General features: G+C 40.0%; 2 protein-coding genes, 1 long non-coding RNA gene and 1 other non-coding gene across 4 annotated transcripts in view; 3 read left to right on the top strand and 1 right to left on the bottom strand.

The window, feature by feature from the left end:
* The window catches only part of LOC123733406 (NLR family CARD domain-containing protein 3-like), a 121,283-nt gene that overhangs the window by 85,472 nt on the left and 12,553 nt on the right, over nucleotides 1–23,258 (bottom strand). The gene's annotated exons all lie outside the window — the stretch shown is intronic.
* Nucleotides 336–2,921, top strand: LOC145867261 (NLR family CARD domain-containing protein 3-like). The gene is made up of 2 exons (XM_082971332.1): nucleotides 336–2,075; nucleotides 2,381–2,921. The coding sequence occupies exons 1-2, from the start codon at nucleotides 730–732 to the stop codon at nucleotides 2,568–2,570; spliced, it is 1,536 nt and encodes a 511-aa protein (XP_082827458.1). The 5' UTR covers nucleotides 336–729; the 3' UTR covers nucleotides 2,571–2,921.
* trnae-uuc (transfer RNA glutamic acid (anticodon UUC)) lies at nucleotides 8,103–8,194 on the top strand. The gene is given in 2 exon segments: nucleotides 8,103–8,142; nucleotides 8,159–8,194. It is a non-coding gene; the product is annotated as a tRNA-Glu (tRNA).
* LOC145867262 (uncharacterized) lies at nucleotides 12,481–21,936 on the top strand. The gene is made up of 3 exons (XR_014383277.1): nucleotides 12,481–20,795; nucleotides 21,075–21,121; nucleotides 21,553–21,936. It is a non-coding gene; the product is annotated as an uncharacterized LOC145867262 (long non-coding RNA).

The following is a 23,258-nucleotide window of genomic DNA, read 5'->3' as shown; positions in this document are numbered from 1 at the left end:
AATGATATTGTAGCAGCCTTAACACAACACCTAGTGACCTCATCAAGTAGCAGCAGGGATGTATTGTGTTGATTAATTTAGAGAGAGAGACAGAGACAGAGAGAGACAGAGAGAGACAACATTAATAATACCATCAATAATACCAATAATATAATAATCAGTCACACCAGTCTGTAATGCATTATGAAAACATTTACACATTTATACAGTCAGTTAAGAGAATAAATGATTATAATTTAAACTTTATAACAGTCCTACAATACTGTAGGCATTAAAACAGATGTAATATTAATATCCTCTGTGCTATTTCTTCATTCAGATGAGCTTGCTGTGATTTGCCAACGTGAACTCAAATCTAATCTAAAGAAGAAGTTTCAATGTGTATTTGAGGGGATCGCTAAACAAGGAAACCCAACACTTCTCAATAAGATCTACACAGAGCTCTACATCACAGAGGGAGGAACAGGAGAGGTCAATAATGAACATGAGCTGAGACAGATTGAGACAACAACCAGGAAACAAGCAAGACCAGAGACTGCAATCAAATGTAACGACATCTTCAAACCCTTAACTGGACAAGACAAACGTATCAGAACTGTGCTGACAAAGGGAGTTGCTGGCATTGGAAAAACAGTCTCTGTGCAGAAGTTCATTCTGGACTGGGCTGAAGGAAAAGCAAATCAGGATGTTCAATTTGTATTTTCATTCCCTTTCCGGGAGCTGAATTTGATGAAAGAGGACAAACACACTTTCATTGAACTTCTCAATAACTTCTCAATGGAAACCAAACAATCAGGAATCACCATCTACAACAAGTACAAAGTTCTGTTAATCTTTGATGGTCTGGATGAGTGCCGACTGCCCCTAGACTTCCAGAAGAACAAGATCTGTTGTGACGTCACAGAGTCAACCTCAGTGGATGTTCTGATGACAAATCTCATCAAGGGAAATCTGCTTCCCTCTGCTCTCCTCTGGATAACTACCCGACCTGCAGCAGCCAAAAAGATCCCTTCAGATTGTGTTGACCAGGTGACAGAGGTACGAGGGTTCAATGACCCACAGAAGGAGGAGTACTTCAGGAAGAGATTCAGTGATGAGGACCTGGCCAGCAGAATCATCTCACACATAAAGACTTCAAGGAGCCTCCACATCATGTGCCACATTCCAGTCTTCTGTTGGATTTCTGCAACAGTCCTCGAACACATGCTGAAACATAAGAGAGAAGAGATGCCCAAGACTCTGACTGAGATGTACACACACCTTGTGGTGTTTCATACCAAACAGAAGAATGAAAAGTATCTTGGGAAAGAAGAGACAGGTCCACACTGGAATAAAGAGAGCATTCTGTCACTGGGAAAACTGTCTTTTCAGCAGCTTCTGAATGGCAATCTGATTTTCTATGAAGAAGACCTGAAAGAGGCTGGCATTGATGTCAATGAAGCCTCAGTGTACTCAGGATTGTGCACACAGCTCTTTAAAGAGGAATGTGTGCTGTACCAGGACAAGGTGTTCTGCTTTGTACATCTGAGCATTCAAGAGTTTCTGGCTGCTGTGTATGTGTTCCTCTCATTCATCAACAACAATGAGAATCTAATGTCCGAACCGCAAGTTACTGAACTTACTCTCTACAAGAGTGCTGTGGATTTAGCCTTACAAAGTGAGACAGGAAACCTGGACCTTTTCCTCCGCTTCCTTCTGGGCCTCTCACTGGAGTCCAATCAGAAGCACTTACGAGGTCTACTGACAAAGACAAGAAGCAGCTCACAGAGCCATGAAGAGACAGTCAAGTACATCAAGGAGAAGATCAGGGAGAATCCCTCTCCAGAGAGGAGCATCAATCTGTTCCACTGTCTGAATGAACTGAATGACCATTCTCTAGTGCAGGAGATCCAAAGCTTCCTGAGCTCAGGAAGTCTCTCAGAACCCAACCTGTCACCTGCACAGTGGTCAGCTCTGGTCTTTGTGTTGCTGACTTCAGAAAAGGAGCTGGATGTGTTTGACCTGAAGAAATACTCCAGATCAGAGGAAGGTCTTCTGAGGCTGCTGCCAGTGTTCAAAGCCTCCAGAGCTGCTCTGTGAGTAAATAAAATGACATATAAGAACTAATCATCAGGAAGAAATATTAAGTTTATAGAAAAATATGTATTATTATTAGTATTAAATATTTATTATAATATGTATATAATATTATATTGATAAACATATTGAAGAAATGCATTGATTTTCACACTAGTATAACATTATGAACATACAATTCTAGGAGACGGAAGATGAATCTAAATGTTGTTTGAGAGAATAAACCAAATGCATCTGCCATTGTCCTTCTACACTACTCGTTAAATCAACAGTGTGTTTGTGAAGTTTGTCATCTCTTTGTCAGCTTGTCAGGCTGTGGAGTCACAGAGGAAGGCTGTGCTTCTCTGGTCTCAGCTCTGAGGTCAAACCCCTCACACCTGAGAGAGCTGGATCTGAGTAACAATGACCTGAAGGATTCAGGAGTGAAGCTGCTCTCTGCTGGACTGGGGAATCCCCACTGTAAACTGGAGACTCTGAGGTCAGTATTCCAGTAGTTGGTCAACAAGTGATAACTGTTCACCAGATCCACATGTGTTTACCAGGCACACATAGTCCACACCATATGTGTTTGGACAGTGAAGTTTACAGTTTTTGCTCCAGCATTTTGGATTTGAGATAGAATGTTTCATATTAGGTGACAGTACAGAATGTCTCCTTTATTTGAGGTTAATGGTGAGAGGTTAGCATGTTTTGTTGTAGCATCTGTTATTGGTAATGGTGAGAAGTTAGTATGTTTTGTTGTAGCCTCTGTTATTGGTAATGGTGAGAGGTTAGCTTGTTTTGTTTGTAGCCTCTGTTATTGGTAATGGTGAGAGGTTAGCGTGTTTTGTTGTAGCCTCTGTTATTGGTAATGGTGAGAGGTTAGTATATTTTGTTGTAGCCTCTGTTATTGGTAATGGTGAGAGGTTAGCATGTTTTGTTGTAGCCTCTGTTATTGGTAATGGTGAGAGGTTAGCATGTTTTTTGTAGCCTCTGTTATTGGTAATGGTGAGAGGTTAGCATGTTTTGTTGTAGCCTCTGTTATTGTTAATGGTGAGAGGTTAGCTTGTTTTGTTGTATCCTCTGTTATTGGTAATGGTGAGAGGTTAGCATGTTTTGTTGTAGCCTCTGTTATTGGTAATTGTGAGAGGTTAGCATGTTTTGTTGTAGCCTCTGTTATTGGTAATGGTGAGAGGTTACCATGTTTTGTTGTATCCTCTGTTATTGGTAATGGTGAGAGGTTAGCATGTTTTGTTGTAGCCTCTGTTATTGGTAATGGTGAGAGGTTAGCATGTTTTGTTGTAGTCTCTGTTATTGGTAATGGTGAGAGGTTAGCATGTTTTGTTGTAGCCTCTGTTATTGGTAATGGTGAGAGGTTAGCATGTTTTGTTGTATCCTCTGTTATTGGTAATGGTGAGAGGTTAGCATGTTTTGTTGTAGCCTCTGTTATTGGTAATGGTGAGAGGTTAGCATGTTTTGTTGTAGCCTCATTATTGGTAATGGTGAGAGGTTAGCATGTTTTGTTGTAGCCTCTGTTATTGGTAATGGTGAGAGGTTAGCATGTTTTCTTGTAGCCTCTGTAACTTTCTCACTCATTATTATTCATGATCTTTCTCAATCTTTGCAGTCAAAGAATATGTGACCAAATACTAAACTTTTGACTAATTTAATACACTTTAAGTGACTTTGTCAGAATACTTATGACTTCTTCAAATAGGGCGACTACATACATAAAGTGCTTTTATTTTTCTAAGTGGTGAAACAAATATGTATTAAAATATCCTCAAATAAAAGGTGACATTATATACTGTCACCTCATATGAAACATTTGATCTGAAATCCAAAATGTTGGAGTTTAGAGCCACATTTAAAATGTTATCTTCACTGTCAAAATAGATATGGTGTGGACTGTATACTCAATACAATCTAAATCTGATACCTCACTGTCTGTCTTTTGACTGATACTGCTTTTAAACTGGTCTAGTCAGTCTACTCAAATATTTGTACTATACATTTTTCTTTCCACAAGTAATATTATGATCGTTTATAATAATGATACCTTCATTTTTTTATGAATAGATATGGCAGGTTTCAGGACACTGATGTATCTGAATATGTTGAAAAATATACTGCCACTATTTTCACCACCAAAGAATAGCAGTGTGATTTTAATATGATTTGACTCTTTGCAGGCTGTCAGGCTGTCTAGTCACAGAGGAAGGCTGTGCTTCTCTGGTCTCAGCTCTGAGGTCAAACCCCTCACACCTGAGAGAGCTGGACCTGAGCTAACAATGACCTGAAGGATTCAGGAGTGAAGCTGCTCTCTGCTGGACTGGGGAATCCCCACTGTAAACTGGAGACTCTGAGGTCAGTATTCCTGTAGTTGGTCAACAAGTGATAACTGTTCACCAGATCCACATGTGTTTACCAGACACGCATACTCCACACCATATGTGTTTGGACAGTGAAGCTTACAGTTTTACATTTGTTGCTATGCTCTAGCATTTTGGATTTGAGAGAGAATGTTTCATATTAGGTGACAGTACAGATTATCACATTTTTATTTGAGATTAATGGTGAGAGGTTAGCTGTTTTGTTGTAGCCTCTGTTATTGGTAATGGTGAGAGGTTAGCATGTTTTGTTGTAGCCTCTGTTATTGGTAATGGTGAGAGGTTAGCATGTTTTGTTGTAGCCTCTGTTATTGGTAATGGTGAGAGGTTAGCATGTTTTATTGTGGGCTCTGTTATTGGTAATGGTGAGAGGTTAGCATGTTTTGTTGTAACCTCTGTTATTGGTAATGGTGAGGGGTTAGCATGTTTTGTTGTATCCTCTGTTATTGGTAATGGTGAGAGGTTAGCATGTTTTGTTGTAGCCTCTGTTATTGGTAATGGTGAGAGTTTAGTATGTTTTGTTGTAGCCTCTGTTATTGGTAATGGTGAGAGTTTAGTATGTTTTGTTGTAGCCTCTGTTATTGGTAATGGTGAGAGGTTAGTATGTTTTGTTGTAGCCTCTGTTATTGGTAATGGTGAGAGGTTAGCATGTTTTGTTGTATCCTCTGTTATTGGTAATGGTGAGAGGGTAGCATGTTTTGTTGTAGCCTCTGTTATTGGTAATGGTGAGAGGTTAGCATGTTTTGTTGTAGCCTCTGTTATTGGTAATGGTGAGAGGTTAGCATGTTTTGTTGTAGCCTCTGTTATTGGTAATGGTGAGAGGTTAGCATGTTTTATTGTGGTCTCTGTTATTGGTAATGGTGAGAGGTTAGCATGTTTTGTTGTAACCTCTGTTATTGGTAATGGTGAGGGGTTAGCATGTTTTGTTGTATCCTCTGTTATTGGTAATGGTGAGAGGTTAGCATGTGCTGTTGTAGCCTCTGTAACATTTCTCACTCATTATTATTCATGATCTTTCTCAATCATGGCTTGGTGTAGTCATTGCGTTCAAAGAATATGGGACCAAATACTAAACTTTTGACTACTTCAATAGACTATAAGTGAATTGTTCAGAATACTTATGACTTCTTCAAATAGGGGGACTAGATACATTGATGGGTTCTGATTTCTTAACTTTTGAAATCATGAAGTATACTTATTCATGTCACTGAGGGAGAGAGGGTAATGTATAATGTTTTCATTCTGTCAGGATATGTCACTGAGGGAGAGAAGGTAATGTATAATGTTTTCATTATGTCGGGATATGTTATTGTTAGCCATCAGGGATCCTCTGGGAGGAGAAGAGACACAGTCTGGTACAAGTCACCATGACAGCCGTGATGTGAGGAATGTGGGCAGAGGTCAGGTTAGATTAAGTGAGGAAGAACATATATCACTAATCTTCTGTCTAGCAACAGAGGTGTATTGGCTGTTCAGGTGTGTAGGAGGAGACTCAGCGTAGGAGAAAGGGTTAAATACTGGTGCTCGTGTGAATAACTTTGTCTTATGCAGCTGTATGGCACAGTGGGTGAATAAACTTGGTTTGAGCTAATAATCCTCCCTGAGTTTATTACTCGTATTATTTACAACTTAACAACATAAAGTGCTTTTATTTCTCTAAATGGGGAAATGTCCTCAAATAAAAGGTGACATTATATACTGTCACATATAAAACATTTTATCTCAATTCCAAAATGTTGAAGTATAGAGCCACATTTAAAATGTTATCCTCACTGTCAAAATAGATATGGTGTGGACTGTATACTCAATACAATCTAAATCTGATACCTCACTGTCTGTCTTTTGACTGATACTGCTTTTTAAACTGGTCTGGTCAGTCTACTCAAATATTTGTACTATACATGTTTCTATCTGCAGGCAAAACTTTGATAATTTGTAATTTATAATATGATACATTCATTAATGAATAGATACCGCAGGTTTCAGGACACTGATGTATCTGAAAATGTTGAAAAACATTTACTGCCACTATTTTCACCACCAAAGAATAGCAGTGTGATTTTAATATGATTTGACTCTTTGCAGGCTGTCAGGCTGTCTAGTCACAGAGGAAGGCTGTGCTTCTCTGGTCTCAGCTCTGGAGTCAAACCCCTCACACCTGAGAGAGCTGGACCTGAGTAACAATGACCTGAAGGATTCAGGAGTGAAGCGGCTCTCTGCTGGACTGGGGAATCCCCACTGTAAACTGGAGACTCTGAGGTCAGTATTCCTGTAGTTGGTCAACAAGTGATAACTGTTCACCAGATCCACATGTGTTTACCAGTCACACATAGTCCACACCATATGTGTTTGGACAGTGAAGCCTACAGTTTTACATGTGGTGCTATGCTCCAGCATTTTGCATTTTAGATAGAACGTTTCAAAAATCGGTGGATGTCGAAATACCCGTGCACTTTGTTTTCCCGGAGCTAGGATTTTGGAGTTTTCAGAAGTCATGCCCACCATCAAGAAACAGATTCCTGCTCTGAAAACAGTGGTGTTGCATATTGGGTCTAATGACATCATGTGCAATCAGTAAAGCTAAGAGACCATTTCTTACAACTCTTGGAGAATGCTCAGAAATTAGCAGAACATATAATTGTCTCGGGCCCAATTCCATCTCCGTTGTGGGACTGAGTGTTTTAGCCGTCTTTGGTCTCTTCACCAGTGATTAATGCATCTGACCGAGGACTCGGGTATGTCCTTCGTCGACTATTTTGACTCCTTCTGGAATAGGCCTAACTACTTTGTGGAAGATGGAATTCACCTGGGTGAGAATGGCTCCCGGGTGTTGTCATCAAACATTGGAAAGGTTCTTGGTCAACTAAATTGATGTGAGGAAAATATTAGCATTACATGGAAGTACGTTTTTACAATCTCCTCTTTGGTCACTGTGAGAGTTCCACATGTTGTACCTGAAAGTGGTGACATGCCAAATGGTGCTGTCGTAGCGTTGACTATCATTAAATGGTGCTGTCGTAGTGTTGACTATCATTAAATGGTGCTGTCGTAGTGTTGACTATCATTAAATGGTGCTGTCGTAGTGTTGACTATCATTAAATGGTGCTGTCGTAGTGTTGACTATCATTAATTGGTGCTGTCGTAGTGTTGACTATCATTAAATGGTGCTGTCGTAGTGTTGACTATCATTAAATGGTGCTGTCGTAGTGTTGACTATCATTAAATGGTGCTGTCGTAGTGTTGACTATCATTAAATGGTGCTGTCGTAGTGTTGACTATCATTAAATGGTGCTGTCGTAGCGTTGACTATCATTGGGCCGATGCTCACCGAACCTGCACCTCCTATACAATATTTTCTCTTTAAAGGGGCAGTTTAAATGTGAGTTTCCTGTTTTTTAAATGATATTTACATACTACGAGGTCGAAATAACACCCTGACATTGTGAAAATGATTGAATAATGATAATGCCCTTTCTGTGTAAAAAAAAATATATATAAAAAAAAATACCTGGAATTTAAGGCTGTTCAGGTGGTATGGAACTTTTGGCCCACATCATGACATCACAATGTGATCTGTTTATAATAGAGCTCATCAGATAGTCGTGAAACCCGGAAATTAGTTACCTCTGGTTTGTTCAGCCATCCCTATGGGAAATAGCCTTCCCTGTAGCTCAGTTGGTAGAGCATGGTGTTTTCAACGCCTGGTGTTTGCAACGCCAGGGTTGTGGGTTCGATTCCCATGGGGGGCCAGAAAAGAAATGTATGAAATTAATGAAATGAAATGTATGCATTCACTACTGTAAGTTGCTCTGGATAAGAGTGTCTGCTAAATGACTAAAATGTGCTGTTGTAGTGTTGTCTATCATTAAATGGTGCTGTCGTAGCGTTGTCTATCATTAATTGGTGCTGTTGTAGTGTTGACTATCATTAAATGGTGCTGTCGTAGCATTGACTATCATTAAATGGTGCTGTCGTAGCGTTGTCTATCATTAATTGGTGCTGTTGTAGTGTTGACTATCATTAAATGGTGCTGTTGTAGCATTGACTATCATTAAATGGTGCTGTCGTAGCATTGACTATCATTAAATGGTGCTGTCGTAGCGTTGACTATCATTAATTGGTGCTGTCGTAGCGTTGACTATCATTAAATGGTGCTGTCGTAGCATTGTCTATCATTAAATGGTGCTGTTGTAGTGTTGACTATCATTAACTTTTTAAGGTTTAGGGGGCAGTATTTTCGATTTCGGATGAAAAGCGTGCCCAGAGTAAACTGCCTAATACTCGGGCCCAGAGTCAAATATTTGCATATTATTAGTAGATTTGGACAGAAAACGCTCTGAAGTTTCTAAAACTGTTTGAATGATGTCTGTGAGTTTAACAGTACTCATATGGCAGGCAAAAACCTGAGAAAAATCCAACCAGGAAGTGGGAGATCTGATGCTTGTAGTCTTTTCAAGTCATTGCCTATCTAACACACAGTGACTTAGGGTTCATTTTGCACTTCCTAAGGCTCCCACTAGATGTCAACAGTCTTTAGAACCTTCGTTCAGCCTTTTGCAGTGAACAGAGAGCGAACAAGAAGGCCGGGAAGTTGGTGACCCAGAAAATGACATGAGTTTAGTGGCGCGCATTCACGTGATGTGGTAGCTGTGTTCCATAACGTTTTTCAAGACATTGGAATCGTCCAGTTGGAATATTATTGAAGTATTATGTTAAAAAGGCCCAAAGGATTGATGCTTTACAACGTTTGACATGTTTCAACGAACGTAAATATAACTTTTTTTGACTTTTCGTCGTGATATTTTCGGTGCGCTTCCTACATTTGGAGTAGCTTCCTGGAATGCGCAAACAACAAGGAGGTATTTGGACATAAATTATGGACTTTATCGAACAAAACAACATTTATTGTGGACCTGGGATTCCTGGAAGTGCCTTCTGATGAAGATCATCAAAGGTAAGTTAATATTTATAATGCTATTTATGATTTTAGATAACTTCAAAATGGCGGGTATCTGTATTGCCTGATGTATTTTTCTGAGCGCCGTACTCAGATTATTGCAAAGTGTGCTTTCCCCGTGAAGCTTTTTTGAAATCTGTCACAGCGGTTGCATTCAGGAGATGTTTATCTATAATTCTTTGAATAACAGTTTAATATTTTATCAACGTTTATTATGAGTATTTTTGTAAATTGTTGTGCTGATTCACCGGCAATTTTGGAGGAAAAATATTTTCTGAACATCACGCGCCAATGTAAAATGCTGTTTTTGGATATAAATATGAACTTTATCGAACAAAACATACATGTATTGTGTAACATTGAGTTCTAGGAGTGTCATCTGATGAAGATCGTCAAAGGTTAGTGCTTAATTTTAGCTGAATTTCTGTTTTTTGTGACCCCTCTCGGACAATGTGGTTGGATTAAGGAAAGGTTTATCTTTAAAATGGTGTAAAAGAGTTGTATGTTTGAGAACTTTGAATTATGACATTTTGTTGTTTTGAATTTGGCGCTCTGACTTTTCACTGGCTGTTGAATAGTGTGAACCGTGGGTGGGACGGTAGCATCCCACTTAGCCCTGAGAAGTTAAATGGTGCTGTCGTAGCGTTGTCTATCATTAAATGGTCCTGTTGTAGTGTTGGCTATCATTAAATGTGAAGACTGTATATTATTAAATACATTCTCTATCTGTAATTGAATATCCCGATTTAAACTAATCATGTAACTTTAACCTCTATGGGCTAGGTGGGACGCTTGCATCCCACCTACTCAACAGCCAGTGTAATCCTGTGGCGCGATATTGAAATACCTTAGAAATGCTATTACTTCAATTTCTCAAACATATGACTATTTTACACCATTTTAAAGACAAGACTCTCGTTAATCTAACCACACTGTCCGATTTCAAAAAGGCTTTACAACGAAAACAAAACATTAGATTATGTCAGCAGAGTACCCAGCCAGAAATAATCAGACACCCATTTTTCAAGCTAGCATATAATGTCACATAAACCCAAACCACAGCTAAATGCAGCACTAACCTTTGATGATCTTCATCAGATGACACACCTAGGACATTATGTTATACAATACATGCATGTTTTGTTCAATCAAGTTCATATTTATATCAAAAAACAGCTTTTTACATTAGCATGTGACGTTCAGAACTAGCATTCCCACCGAACACTTCCGGTGAATTTACTAAATTACTCACGATAAACGTTCACAAAAAACATAACAATTATTTTAAGAATTATAGATACAGAACTCATTTATGCAATCCAGGTGTCCGATTTTAAAATAGCTTTTCGGTGAAAGCACATTTTGCAATATTCTGAGTACATAGCCCAGCCATCACGGGCTAGCTATTTAGACACCCACCAAGTTTAGCCCTCACCAAAGTCAGATTTACTATAAGAAAAATTGTATTACCTTTGCTGTTCTTCGTCAGAATGCACTCCCAGGACTTCTACTTCAATAACAAATGTTGGTTTGGTTCAAAATAATCCATAGTTATATCCAAATAGCGGCGTTTTGTTCGTGCGTTCAAGACACTATCCAAGGGTGACGAAGGGTGACGCGCCCGACACGTTTCGTGACAAAACATTTCTAAATATTCCATTACCGTACTTTGAAGCATGTCAACCGCTGTTTAAAATCAATTTTTATGCTATTTTTCTCATAAAAAAGCGATAATATTCCGACCGGGAGTCGTTGTTTTCGTTCAAAGACTGAAAGAAGTAAAATGGACTCTTCACGGGCACGCGCGCGCCAGTCTCATCGTTTTCAGATGGCCACTTACAAAATGCGCTACTGTTTTTCAGCCAGAGAGAGCAGAGTCATAATTCAAAGTTCTGCCGCCTTCTGAGAGCCTATGGGAGCATCAGAAAGTGTCACGTTACCGCAGAGATCATTTGTTTTGTATAGAGATGGCAAAGAAGGCCAAGAAATGGTCAGACAGGGTACTTCCTGTACAGAATCTTCTCAGGTTTTGGCCTGCCATTTGAGTTCTGTTATACTCACAGACACCATTCAAACAGTTTTAGAAACTTTGGAGTGTTTTCTATCCAAAGCTAATAATTATATGCACATTCTAGTTTCTGGGCAGGAGTAATAACCAGATTAAATCGGGTACGTTTTTTATCCGGCCGTGAAAATACTGCCACCTAGCCATAAAAGGTTAAGAATTATAGATACAGAACTCCTTTATGCAATCGCTATGTCAGATTTTAAAATAGCTTTTCGGCGAAAGCACATTTTGCAATATTCTGAGTACATAGCTTAGCCATCACGGCTAGCTATTTTGACACTGGCCAACTTCGGCGCACACTACATTCAGAATTACTATTAGAAAAATGGTATTACCTTTGCTGATCTTCATCAGAATGCACTCCCAGGACTGCTACTTCCACAAGAAATTTTGTTTTTATTCCAAATAATCCATAGTTATGTCCAAATTCCTCCATTTTGTTCGTGCGTTCAGGTCACTATCCAAAGGGTAACACGCGAGCGCATATCAAGACCAAGAAATTCAAAATGTTCCTTTACCGTACTTAGAAGCATGTCAAATGCTGTTTAAAATAAATTTGTATGGTATTTCTCTCGTAAAATAGCGATAATATTCCAAACGGACAATAGTGTATTGATTCAAAGAGGAAAAAAAAAAGAGCGTGGTCTCGTGAAAGCGTATCTCCAATCTCTTAGTCACCAGGCAGACCACTAACAAACTGAGCTACCATACAATGCCCAGAGACAGGAGACGCCTCAATCCGCTTTCTGGAGGCTTTAGAGAGCCAATGGAAGCCTTAGAAAGTGCTACGTAACAGCACAGATACTGTAGTTTTGATAGAGAAGCAAAAGAAGGACTACAAATTCGCAGACAGGCCACTTCCTGCTTGGAATCTTCTCAGGTTTTTGCCTGCAATATGAGTTCTGTTATACTCACAGACACCATTCAAACAGTTTTAGAAACTTTAGAGTGTTTTCTATCCAAATCTACTAATAATATGCATATTCTCATTTCTGGGCAAGAGTAGTAACCAGTTTAAACCGCGTACGTTTTTTTCATCCAGCCGTGAAAATACTGACCCCTATCCCAAACAGGTTAATTAACTAGGAAGTCGGGGCACCACGGGAACATGATGTTTATAGAGTGTCAATTTCCAGAATATAACTCTTCAGATATTTTCATATCTTATCGATTACAGTCACTTATTAATGAATTGTATAACATCGTCAGTTGCATTACTGAACGTAGCAAACCCTTGGCTATCTGCACAAACCCTAACATAGATCATGAATCAGCAATATACAAATTGGCACATTTTTTTATTTACTAACTAACTTGATCAATCACAGAATTACATAAACACATACACACAATTGGTCATACATTGGTTACTACATGACACAACGGAAAATTCCCTAGCGGACGAAACCGATATGACTGCTTGGTAGACAAAGGAAAGGGGGTGGAGACCACTCAAGAGCGGGGAAACTCAGAGTGGATTCAAGTACATCCAGTTGAATACACTACACTTATGGAAATGCCTACACTGTGACCATGAACAGCCGTGTATTGGACTCAATACAATCTAAATCTGATATCTCACTGCCTGTCTTTTGACTGAAACTGCTTTTTTCACTGGTCTGGTCAGTCTACTCAAATATTTGTACTATACATTTGTCTCACTACAAGTAAAATTATGATCATTATAAAAATGATAGATTCATTTATGTATGAATAGCTATGGCAGGTTTCAGGACACTGATATATCTGAATATGTTGAAAAATACACGGCCACTATTTTCACCACCAAAGAATAGCAGTGTGGTTTTACTATGGTTTGACTCTTTGCAGGCTGTCAGGCTGTCTAGTCACAGAGGAAGGCTGTGCTTCTCTGGTCTCAGCTCTGAAGTCAAACTCCTCACACCTGAGAGAGCTGGATCTGAGTAATAATGACCTGAAGGATTCAGGAGTGAAGCTGCTCTCTGCTGGACTGGGGAATCCCCACTGTAAACTGGAGACTCTGAGGTCAGTATTCCTGTAGTTGGTCAACAAGTGATAACTGTTCACCAGATCCACATGTGTTTACCAGGCACACATAGTCCACACCATATGTGTTTGGACAGTGAAGCTTACAGTGTTAAATGTGATGCTATGCTCCAGCATTTTTCATCATAGATCAGTGGAGGTCGAAATACCCGTGCACTTGTTTTCCCGGAGCTAGGATTTTGGAGTTTTCAGAAGTCATGCCCACCATCAAGAAACAGATTCCTGCTCTGAAAATAGTTGTGTTGCATTTTGGGTCTAATGACATCATGTGCAATCAGTAAAGCTAAGAGAACATTTCTTACAACTCTTGGAGAATGCTCAGAAATTAGCAGAACATATAATTGTCTCGGGCCCAATTCCATCTCCGTTGTGGGACTGAGTGTTTTAGCCGTCTTTGGTCTCTTCACCAGTGATTAATGCATCTGACCAAGGACTCGGGTATGTCCTTCGTCGACTATTTTGACTCCTTCTGGAATAGGCCTAACTACTTTGTGGAAGATGGAATTCACCTGGGTGAGAATGGCTCCCGGGTGTTGTCATCAAACATTGGAAAGGTTCTTGGTCAACTAAATTGATGTGAGGAAAATGTTATCATTACATGGAAGTACGTTGTTACCATCTCCTCTTTGGTCACTGTGAGAGTTCCACATGTTGTATCTGAAAGTGGTGACATGCCAAATGGTGCTGTCGTAGCGTTGACTATCATTAAATGTGTAGACTGTATATTATCAAATAAATTCTCTATCTGTAGTTGAATTACGTGATTAAACTAATCTTGTAACTTTAATTAACTAGGAAGTTGGGGCACCACGGGAACATGATGTTTATAGAGTGTCAATTTCCAGAATATAATTCTTCAGATATTTTCACATATCTTATCGATTATAGTCACTTATTAATGAATTGTATTACCTCATCAGTTGCATTACTGAATGTAGCAAACCCTTGGATATCTGCACAAAACCTAACATAGATCATGAATCAGCAATATACAAATTGGCTTAATTATTTATTTAATATCTAACTTAATGAATCACAGAATTACATAATTACACACACACAATACATCATATATTGGTTACTCCATGACACAACGGAAAAGTCCCTAGCGGACGAAACCGATGTGACTGCTTGGTAGACAAAGGAAAGGAGGTGGAGACCGCTCAAGAGCGGGAAACTCAGAGTGGATTCAAGTACATCCAGTTGAATACACTACACTCATGGAAATGCCTATACTGTGAACATGAACAGCCGTGTATTGGACTCAATACAATCTAAATCTGATACCTCACTGCCTGTCTTTTGACTGATACTGCTTTTAAACTGGTGTGGTCAGTCTACTCAAATATTTGTACTATACATTTTTCTTTCTACAAGTAATATTGTGATCGTTTATCATAATGATGATACATTAATTTATGAATAGATATGGCAGGTTTCAGGACACTGCTTTATCTGAATATGTTGAAGAAATATACTGCCACTATTTTCACCACCAAAGAATAGCAGTGTGGTTTTAAAATGATTTGACTCTTTGCAGGCTGTCAGGCTGTCTAGTCACAGAGGAAGGCTGTGCTTCTCTGGACTCAACTCTGAGGTCAAACCCCTCACACCTGAGAGAGCTGGATCTGAGTAACAATGACCTGAAGGATTCAGGAGTGAAGCTGCTCTCTGCTGGACTGGGGAATCCCCACTGTAAACTGGAGACTCTGAGGTCAGTATTCCTGTAGTTGGTCAACAAGTGATAACTGTTCACCAGATCCACATGTGTTTACCAGGCACACATAGTCCACACCATATGTCTTTGGACAGTGAAGCTTACAGTTTTCAATTTGGTGCTATGCTCCAGCATTTTGGATTTGAGATATAATGTTTCATATTAGGTGACAGTACAGATTATCACATTTTTATTTGAGATTAATGGTGAGAGGTTAGCATGTTTTGTTGTATCCTCTGTTATTGGTAATGGCGAGAGGTTAGCATGTTTTGTTGTAGCCTCTGTTATTGGTAATGGTGAGAGGTTAGCATGTTTTGTTGTATCCTCTGTTATTGGTAATGGTGAGAGGTTAGCATGTTTTGTTGTATCCTCTGTTATTGGTAATGGTGAGAGGTTAGCATGTTTTGTTGTAGCCTCTGTTATTGGTAATGGTGAGAGGTTAGCATGTTTTTTTGTATCCTCTGTTATTCGTAATGGTGAGCGGTTAGCATGTTTTGTTGTGGCCTCTGTAAACTTTCTCACTCATTATTATTCATGATTCATTCATGATCTTTCTCAATCATGGCAGTCACCGGCTTGGTGTAGTCATTGCGTTCAAAGAATATGGGACCAAATACTAAACTTTTGACTACTTCAATACACAATAAATGAATTCGTCAGAATACTTATGACTTCTTCAAATAGGGGGACTCGATACATTGATGGGTTCTGATTCCTTAACTTTTGAAATCATGAAGTATACTTATTCATGTCACTGAGGGAGAGAGGGTAATATATAATGTTTTCATTCTGTCAGGATATGTCACTGAGGGAGAGAGGGTAATGTATAATGTTTTCATTATGTCGGGATATGTTATTGTTAGCCATCAGGGATCCTCTGGGAGGAGAAGAGACACAGTCTGGTACAAGTCACCATGACAGCCGTGATGTGAGGAATGTGGGCAGAGGTCAGGTTAGATTAAGTGAGGAAGAACATATATCACTAATCTTCTGTCTAGCAACAGAGGTGTATTGGCTGTTCAGGTGTGTAGGAGGAGACTCAGCGTAGGAGAAAGGGTTAAATACTGGTGCTCGTGTGAATAACTTTGTCTTATGCAGCTGTATGGCACAGTGGGTGAATAAACTTGGTTTGAGCTAATAATCCTCCCTGAGTTTATTACTCGTATTATTTACAACTTAACAACATAAAGTGCTTTTATTTCTCTAAATGGGGAAATATCCTCAAATAAAAGGTGACATTATATACTGTCAGATATAAATAATTTTATCTCAATTCTAAAATGTTGGTGTCATGGTTGTCGTCGGTGAAGGAGGACCAAAATGCAGCAGGGTTGTGATAGTTCATTTTTGAACCTTTAATAAACTCAAAAAACGAACATACAAAAATAACAAACAAGAGAACGAACGATCAACAAACAGTCTGGTAAGGCGCAATGCTAAACACAGAACAATCTCCCACAATTAAACAGACAAACACACCCAACTAATATAGGACTTCCAATCAAAGGCAACACCACACAGCTGCCTTCAATTGGAAGTCCACCCCAATTAACCAAACATAGACATACAACTAATTAGATCAACATAGAAATACGTGAAACTCAAACAGTGCCCAAAAACCCCGGAATACTACATCAAATGCCCTTACAACAAAAACACCACCCTGAACCACATAAAACAAATACCCTCTGCCACGTCCTGACCAAACTACAATACCAATTAACCCTTATACTGGCCAGGACGTGACAGTTGGAGTATAGAGCCACATTTAAAATGTTAGCTTCACTGTCAAAATAGGTATGGTGTGGACTGTATACTCAATACAATCTAATCTGATACCTCACCGTCTGTCATTTGACTGATACTGCTTTTTAACCTGTTGGGATAGGGGGCAGTATTTGCACGGCCGGATAGAAAATGTACCCGATTTAATCTGGTTACTACTCCTGCCCAGTAACTAGAATATGCATATAATTGTTTGATTTGGTTAGAAAACACCCTAAAGTTTCTCAAACTGTTTGAATGGTGTCTGTGAGTATAACAGAACTAATTTGGCAGGCCAAAACCTGAGAAGATTCCAAACAGGAAGCGCTCTCTCTGACCATTTCATGGCCTTATTGATCATCTCTAACAAAAACAGGGGATCTCTGGCATGACGTGAAGTTTTCTAACGCTCCCATAGGCTCTCAGAAGGCGCCAGAAAGCTGAATCGTGGCTTTGCAGCCCATGGCTGAAAAACATTAGCGCATTTTGTAAGTGGCCAATCTGAGGACAATGGGACGGGGCGTGCGCGCCCGAGTCGACTCAATGTTTACTTTCTCTCTCTTTGAACCAAAACCACCACTCCCGGTCAAAATATTATCGCTTTTTTACGAGAAAAATGGCATAAAAATGGATTTTAAACAGAGGTTGACATGCTTCGAGGTACGGTAATGGAATATTTACAAATTCTTTGTTACGAAATGCGTCGTGCGCGTGACCCTTATTTACACTTCGGATAGTGTCTTGAACGCACGAACAAAACGCCGCTATTTGGATATAACTATGGATTATTTGGGACCAAACCAACATTTGTTATTGAAGTAGAAGTCCTGGGAGTGCATTCTGACGAAGAACAGCAAAGGTAATAACATTTTTCTTATAGTAAATCTGACTTTGGTGAGTGCTAAACTTGCTGTGTGTCTAAATAGCTAGCCCTGTGATGCCGGGCTATCTACTTAGAATATTGCAAAATGTGCTTTCACCGAAAAGCTATTTTAAAATCTGACATAGCGAGTGCATATAGGAGTTCTGTATCTATAATTCTTAAAATAATTATGTTTTTTGTGAACGTTTATCGTGAGTAATTTAGTAAATTCACCGCAAGTGTTCGGTGGGAATGCTAGTCACATGGTAGTCACATGCTAATGTAAAAAGCTGGTTTTTTATATAAATATGAACTTGATTGAACAAAACATGCATGTATTGTATAACATAATGTCCTAGGTGTGTCATCTGATGAAGATCATCAAAGGTTAGTGCTGCATTTAGCTGTGGTTTGGGTTTATGTGACATTATATGCTAGCTTGAAAAACGAGTGTCTGATTATTTCTGGCTGGGTACTCTGCTGACATAATCTAATGTTTTGCTTTCGTTGTAAAGCCTTTTTGAAATCGGACAGTGTGGTTAGATTAACGAGAGTCTTGTCTTTAAAATGGTGTAAAATAGTCATATGTTTGAGAAATTGAAGTAATAGCATTTCTAAGGTATTTGAATAACGCGCCACAGGATTCCACTGGCTGTTACGTAGGTGGGACGATTTGGTGCCACCTACCCTAGAGAGGTTATCGAGAGTCTTGTCTTTAAAATGGTGTAAAATAGTCATATGTTTGAGAAATTGAAGTAATAGCATTTCTAAGGTATTTGAATATTGCGCCACAGGATTACACTGGCTGTTGAGTAGCCCATAGAGGTTAAACTGGTCTGGTCAGTCTACTCAAATATTCGTACAATACATTTCTCTCTCCAAGTAATATTATGATAATTTATAGTAATGATACATTGATTTATGAATAGATATGGCAGGTTTCAGGACTCTGATGCATTTGAATAGGTTGAAAAAATATGTACCCCAGTATTTTCACCACAAAGAATAGCAGTGTGATTTTAATATGATTTGACTCTTTGCAGGCTGTCAGGCTGTCTAGTCACAGAGGAAGGCTGTGCTTCTCTGGTCTCAGCTCTGAGGTCAAACCCCTCACACCTGAGAGAGCTGGACCTGAGTAACAATGACCTGAAGGATTCAGGAGTGAAGCTGCTCTCTGCTGGACTGGGGAATCCCCACTGTAAACTGGAGACTCTGAGGTCAGTATTCCTGTAGTTGGTCAACAAGTGATAACTGTTCACCGGATCCACATGTGTTTACCAGACACACATAGTCCACACCATATGTGTTTGGACAGTGAAGCTTATAGTTTTAAATGTGATGCTATGCTCCAGCATTTTGCATTTTGGATAGAACGTTTCATAGATCGGAGTCCCAGTATACTTTGTTTTCTTGGAGCTAGGATATTGGAGTTATCAGAAGTCCCCCACCATCAAGAAACAGATTCCTGCTCTGAAAATAGTTGTGTTGCATTTTGGGTCTAATGACATCATGTGCAATCAGTAAAGCTAAGAGACCATTTCTTACAACTCTTGGAGAATGCTCAGAAATTAGCAGAACATATAATTGTCTCGGGCCCAATTCCATCTCCGTTGTGGGACTGAGTGTTTTAGCCGTCTTTGGTCTCTTCACCAGTGATTAATGCATCTGACCAAGGACTCGGGTATGTCCTTCGTCGACTATTTTGACTCCTTCTGGAATAGGCCTAACTACTTTGTGGAAGATGGAATTCACCTGGGTGAGAATGGCTCCCGGGTGTTGTCATCAAACATTGGAAAGGTTCTTGGTCAACTAAATTGATGTGAGGAAAATGTTATCATTACATGGAAGTACGTTGTTACCATCTCCTCTTTGGTCACTGTGAGAGTTCCACATGTTGTATCTGAAAGTGGTGACATGCCAAATGGTGCTGTCGTAGCGTTGACTATCATTAAATGTGTAGACTGTATATTATCAAATAAATTCTCTATCTGTGGTTGAATTACGTGATTAAACTAATCTTGTAACTTTAATTAACTAGGAAGTCGGGGCACCACGGGAACATGATGTTTATAGAGTGTCAATTTCCAGAATATAATTCTTCAGATATTTTCACATATCTTATCGATTACAGTCACTTATTAATGAATTGTATTACCTCATCAGTTGCATTACTGAACGTAGCAAACCCTTGGATATCTGCACAAAACCTAACATAGATCATGAATCAGCAATATACAAATTGGCTTAATTATTTATTTAATATCTAACTTAATGAATCACAGAATTACATAATTACACACACACAATACATCATATATTGGTTACTACATGACACAACGGAAAAGTCCCTAGCGGACGAAACCGATGTGACTGCTTGGTAGACAAAGGAAAGGGGGTGGAGACCGCTCAAGAGCGGGAAACTCAGAGTGGATTCAAGTACATCCAGTTGAATACACTACACTCATGGAAATGCCTATACTGTGAACATGAACAGCCGTGTATTGGACTCAATACAATCTAAATCTGATACCTCACTGCCTGTCTTTTGACTGATATTGCTTTTAAACTGGTGTGGTCAGTCTACTCAAATATTTGTACTATACATTTTTCTTTCTACAAGTAATATTGTGATCGTTTATAATAATGATGATACATTAATTTCTGAATAGATATGGCAGGTTTCAGGACACTGATATATCTGAATATGTTGAAGAAATATACTGCCACTATTTTCACCACCAAAGAATAGCAGTGTGGATTTAAAATGATTTGACTCTTTGCAGGCTGTCAGGCTGTCTAGTCACAGAGGAAGGCTGTGCTTCTCTGGTCTCAGCTCTGAGGTCAAACCCCTCACACCTGAGAGAGCTGGACCTGAGCTACAATCACCCAGGAGACTCAGGAGTCAGACTGCTCTCTGCTGGACTGGAGGATCCACACTGCAAACTGGAGAAACTCAAGTATGTAGAGGGTTTATGTCAATGTTCATATCAGACATGTTTGACTTTTCAGGCTAGTTAATACAAACATTCTTACCACCACTTGGACAAAGTTATATGCTGACTGTGTGTGTGTGTGTCTGTGTGTGTGTCTGTGTGTGTGTGTGTGTGTGTGTGTGTGTGTGTGTGTGTGTGTGTGTGTGTGTGTGTGTGTGTGTGTGTGTGTGTGTGTGTGTGTGTGTGTGTGTGTGTTCAGGTGTATCCCTCAATGACTGTCTGTTTTTCTGCTTACCGCTACAGTGTGGAACTTGGTGGAGAGAACAGAATGAAACCTGGACTTAGAAAATGTGAGTGTTGACTGCTGTGAAGAATATGACTAAGAATAAGTCTTAATTCAAGTTAAGTCAAAGACCACCATCATTACTTACTTGGTCATATTAAATATCATCTGTATTTCTACAGAAGCACAAATCAGGGACACCAACATTTACAAAGAGTTGCTGTGTGTGTGTGTGTGTGTGTGTGTGTGTGTGTGTGTGTGTGTGTGTGTGTGTGTGTGTGTGTGTGTGTGTGTGTGTGTGTGTGTGTGTGTGTGTGTGTGTGTGTGTGTGTGTGTGTGTGTGTGTGTGTGTGTGATCATTCAACAAGTCTCAAGTTATCTTAACTTCTCCTTTTGATACCTAGAAACATCTACATTAAATGAATTAGTGAAAAGTGAGTTAACATTCTAATGTGAATGATGATGATTTCTAATATTGTGTCTGGTTTCATCCATCAGATGTCTGTGATCTCACACTGGACCTAAACACAGTAAACAGACTCCTCTCTCTGTCTGAGGAGAACAGAAAGGTGACATGGAGGACAGAGGAGCAGCCGTATCCTGATCACCCAGAGAGATTTGAGGACTGTGAACAGGTGCTGTGTAGAGAGGGTTTGACTGGGCGCTGTTACTGGGAGGTAGAGTGGAGTGGGATAATGGGGGCTGGTATAGGAGTGACATATAAAGGAATCAGCAGGAGAGGATGGGGTGATGACTGTTGTCTTGGATACAATGACAAGTCCTGGAGTCTGTTCTGCGATGACGACAGATACATTGCCTGGCATAATAATAATCCCACTACCATAGACGTCCCCTCCTCCAGCTCCCACAGAATAGGAGTGTATCTGGACTGGCCAGCCCGGCACTCTGTCCTTCTATAGAGCCTCCTCTGACACACTGACCACCTGATCACATTCACCTCCACATTCACTAGCCCTCTATCCAGGGTTTAGGGTTCTTTATGATGATTCCTCATGGAAATATAACCTGACACACACACTGGACATTCACACACAGTGGATACACACATGCTGGACACACAGGACACACACTAGACAAACACACACACACACACACACACTAGACAAACACACACACACTAGACAAACACACACACACACACTGGACAAACAAACACACACACTGGACACACAAAACACACACTGGAAACACACCACACACGCTGGACAAGCTCACACTGGACACACACACACACACTGGACAAACACACACACACTGGACAAACAACACACACACACGCTGGACAAGCTCACACTGGACAAACACACACACACTGGACAAACCAACACACACACACACACACACACACACACACACACACACACACACACACACACACACACACACACACACACACACACAGACACAGACACACACACAAACACACTGGGACACACACACCACACACTGGACAAAAAACACGCGCACACACAGTGGACGCACACACAGTGGACACACACACACACAGTGGACGGACACACACACACACACACACATACACACACACACACACAAACACAGTGGACACACACACACAGTGGACACACACACACACACACACCACACACACACACACACACACACACACACACACACACACACACACACACACACAAACACAGTGGACACACACACACAGTGGACACAAACACACACACACACACACACACACACACACACACACACACAGTGGACAAACACACACACACACACACACACAACACACAGTGGACACACACACACAGTGGACACTCACACACAGGGACATACACACACACACACACACACTGTGGACACACACACAGTGGACACACACACACTGACAAACACACAGTCACGTTCCCCAGTTTCTGTGTTGTAGTTTGTGTATTTGTGAGTGTGTTTCAGGTAATGGCTTCCTGAGTTCTCCAAGCAGCTGATTGGTTGGCCCCATTGCTGATTGGAGAGCTGACCCCGCCCCCTCGTCAGGACGCAGCTGTCTCAATTAACAACCCCACCTAAAGCCAGTGTGCTGTTGCTCAGGAAAAAAAGAGATGATTGCAGAGAGATATTTGCTGAGAGAGGAGGTTGATGGCAGAGGGTTATATATATGTTGGTTGTTTCTCAGAAAGAGAATTTGGTATGTACTTAGTTCGTTTTGCTGA

The sequence above is a fragment of the Salmo salar genome, unplaced genomic scaffold (genome assembly GCF_965601325.2).
Source record: "Salmo salar unplaced genomic scaffold, fSalSal1 ptg000257l, whole genome shotgun sequence".
NCBI lineage: Eukaryota > Metazoa > Chordata > Actinopteri > Salmoniformes > Salmonidae > Salmo > Salmo salar.
The sequence above is the reverse complement of the archived record's forward strand: the minus strand, read 5'-3'. Positions and strand labels throughout refer to the sequence as shown.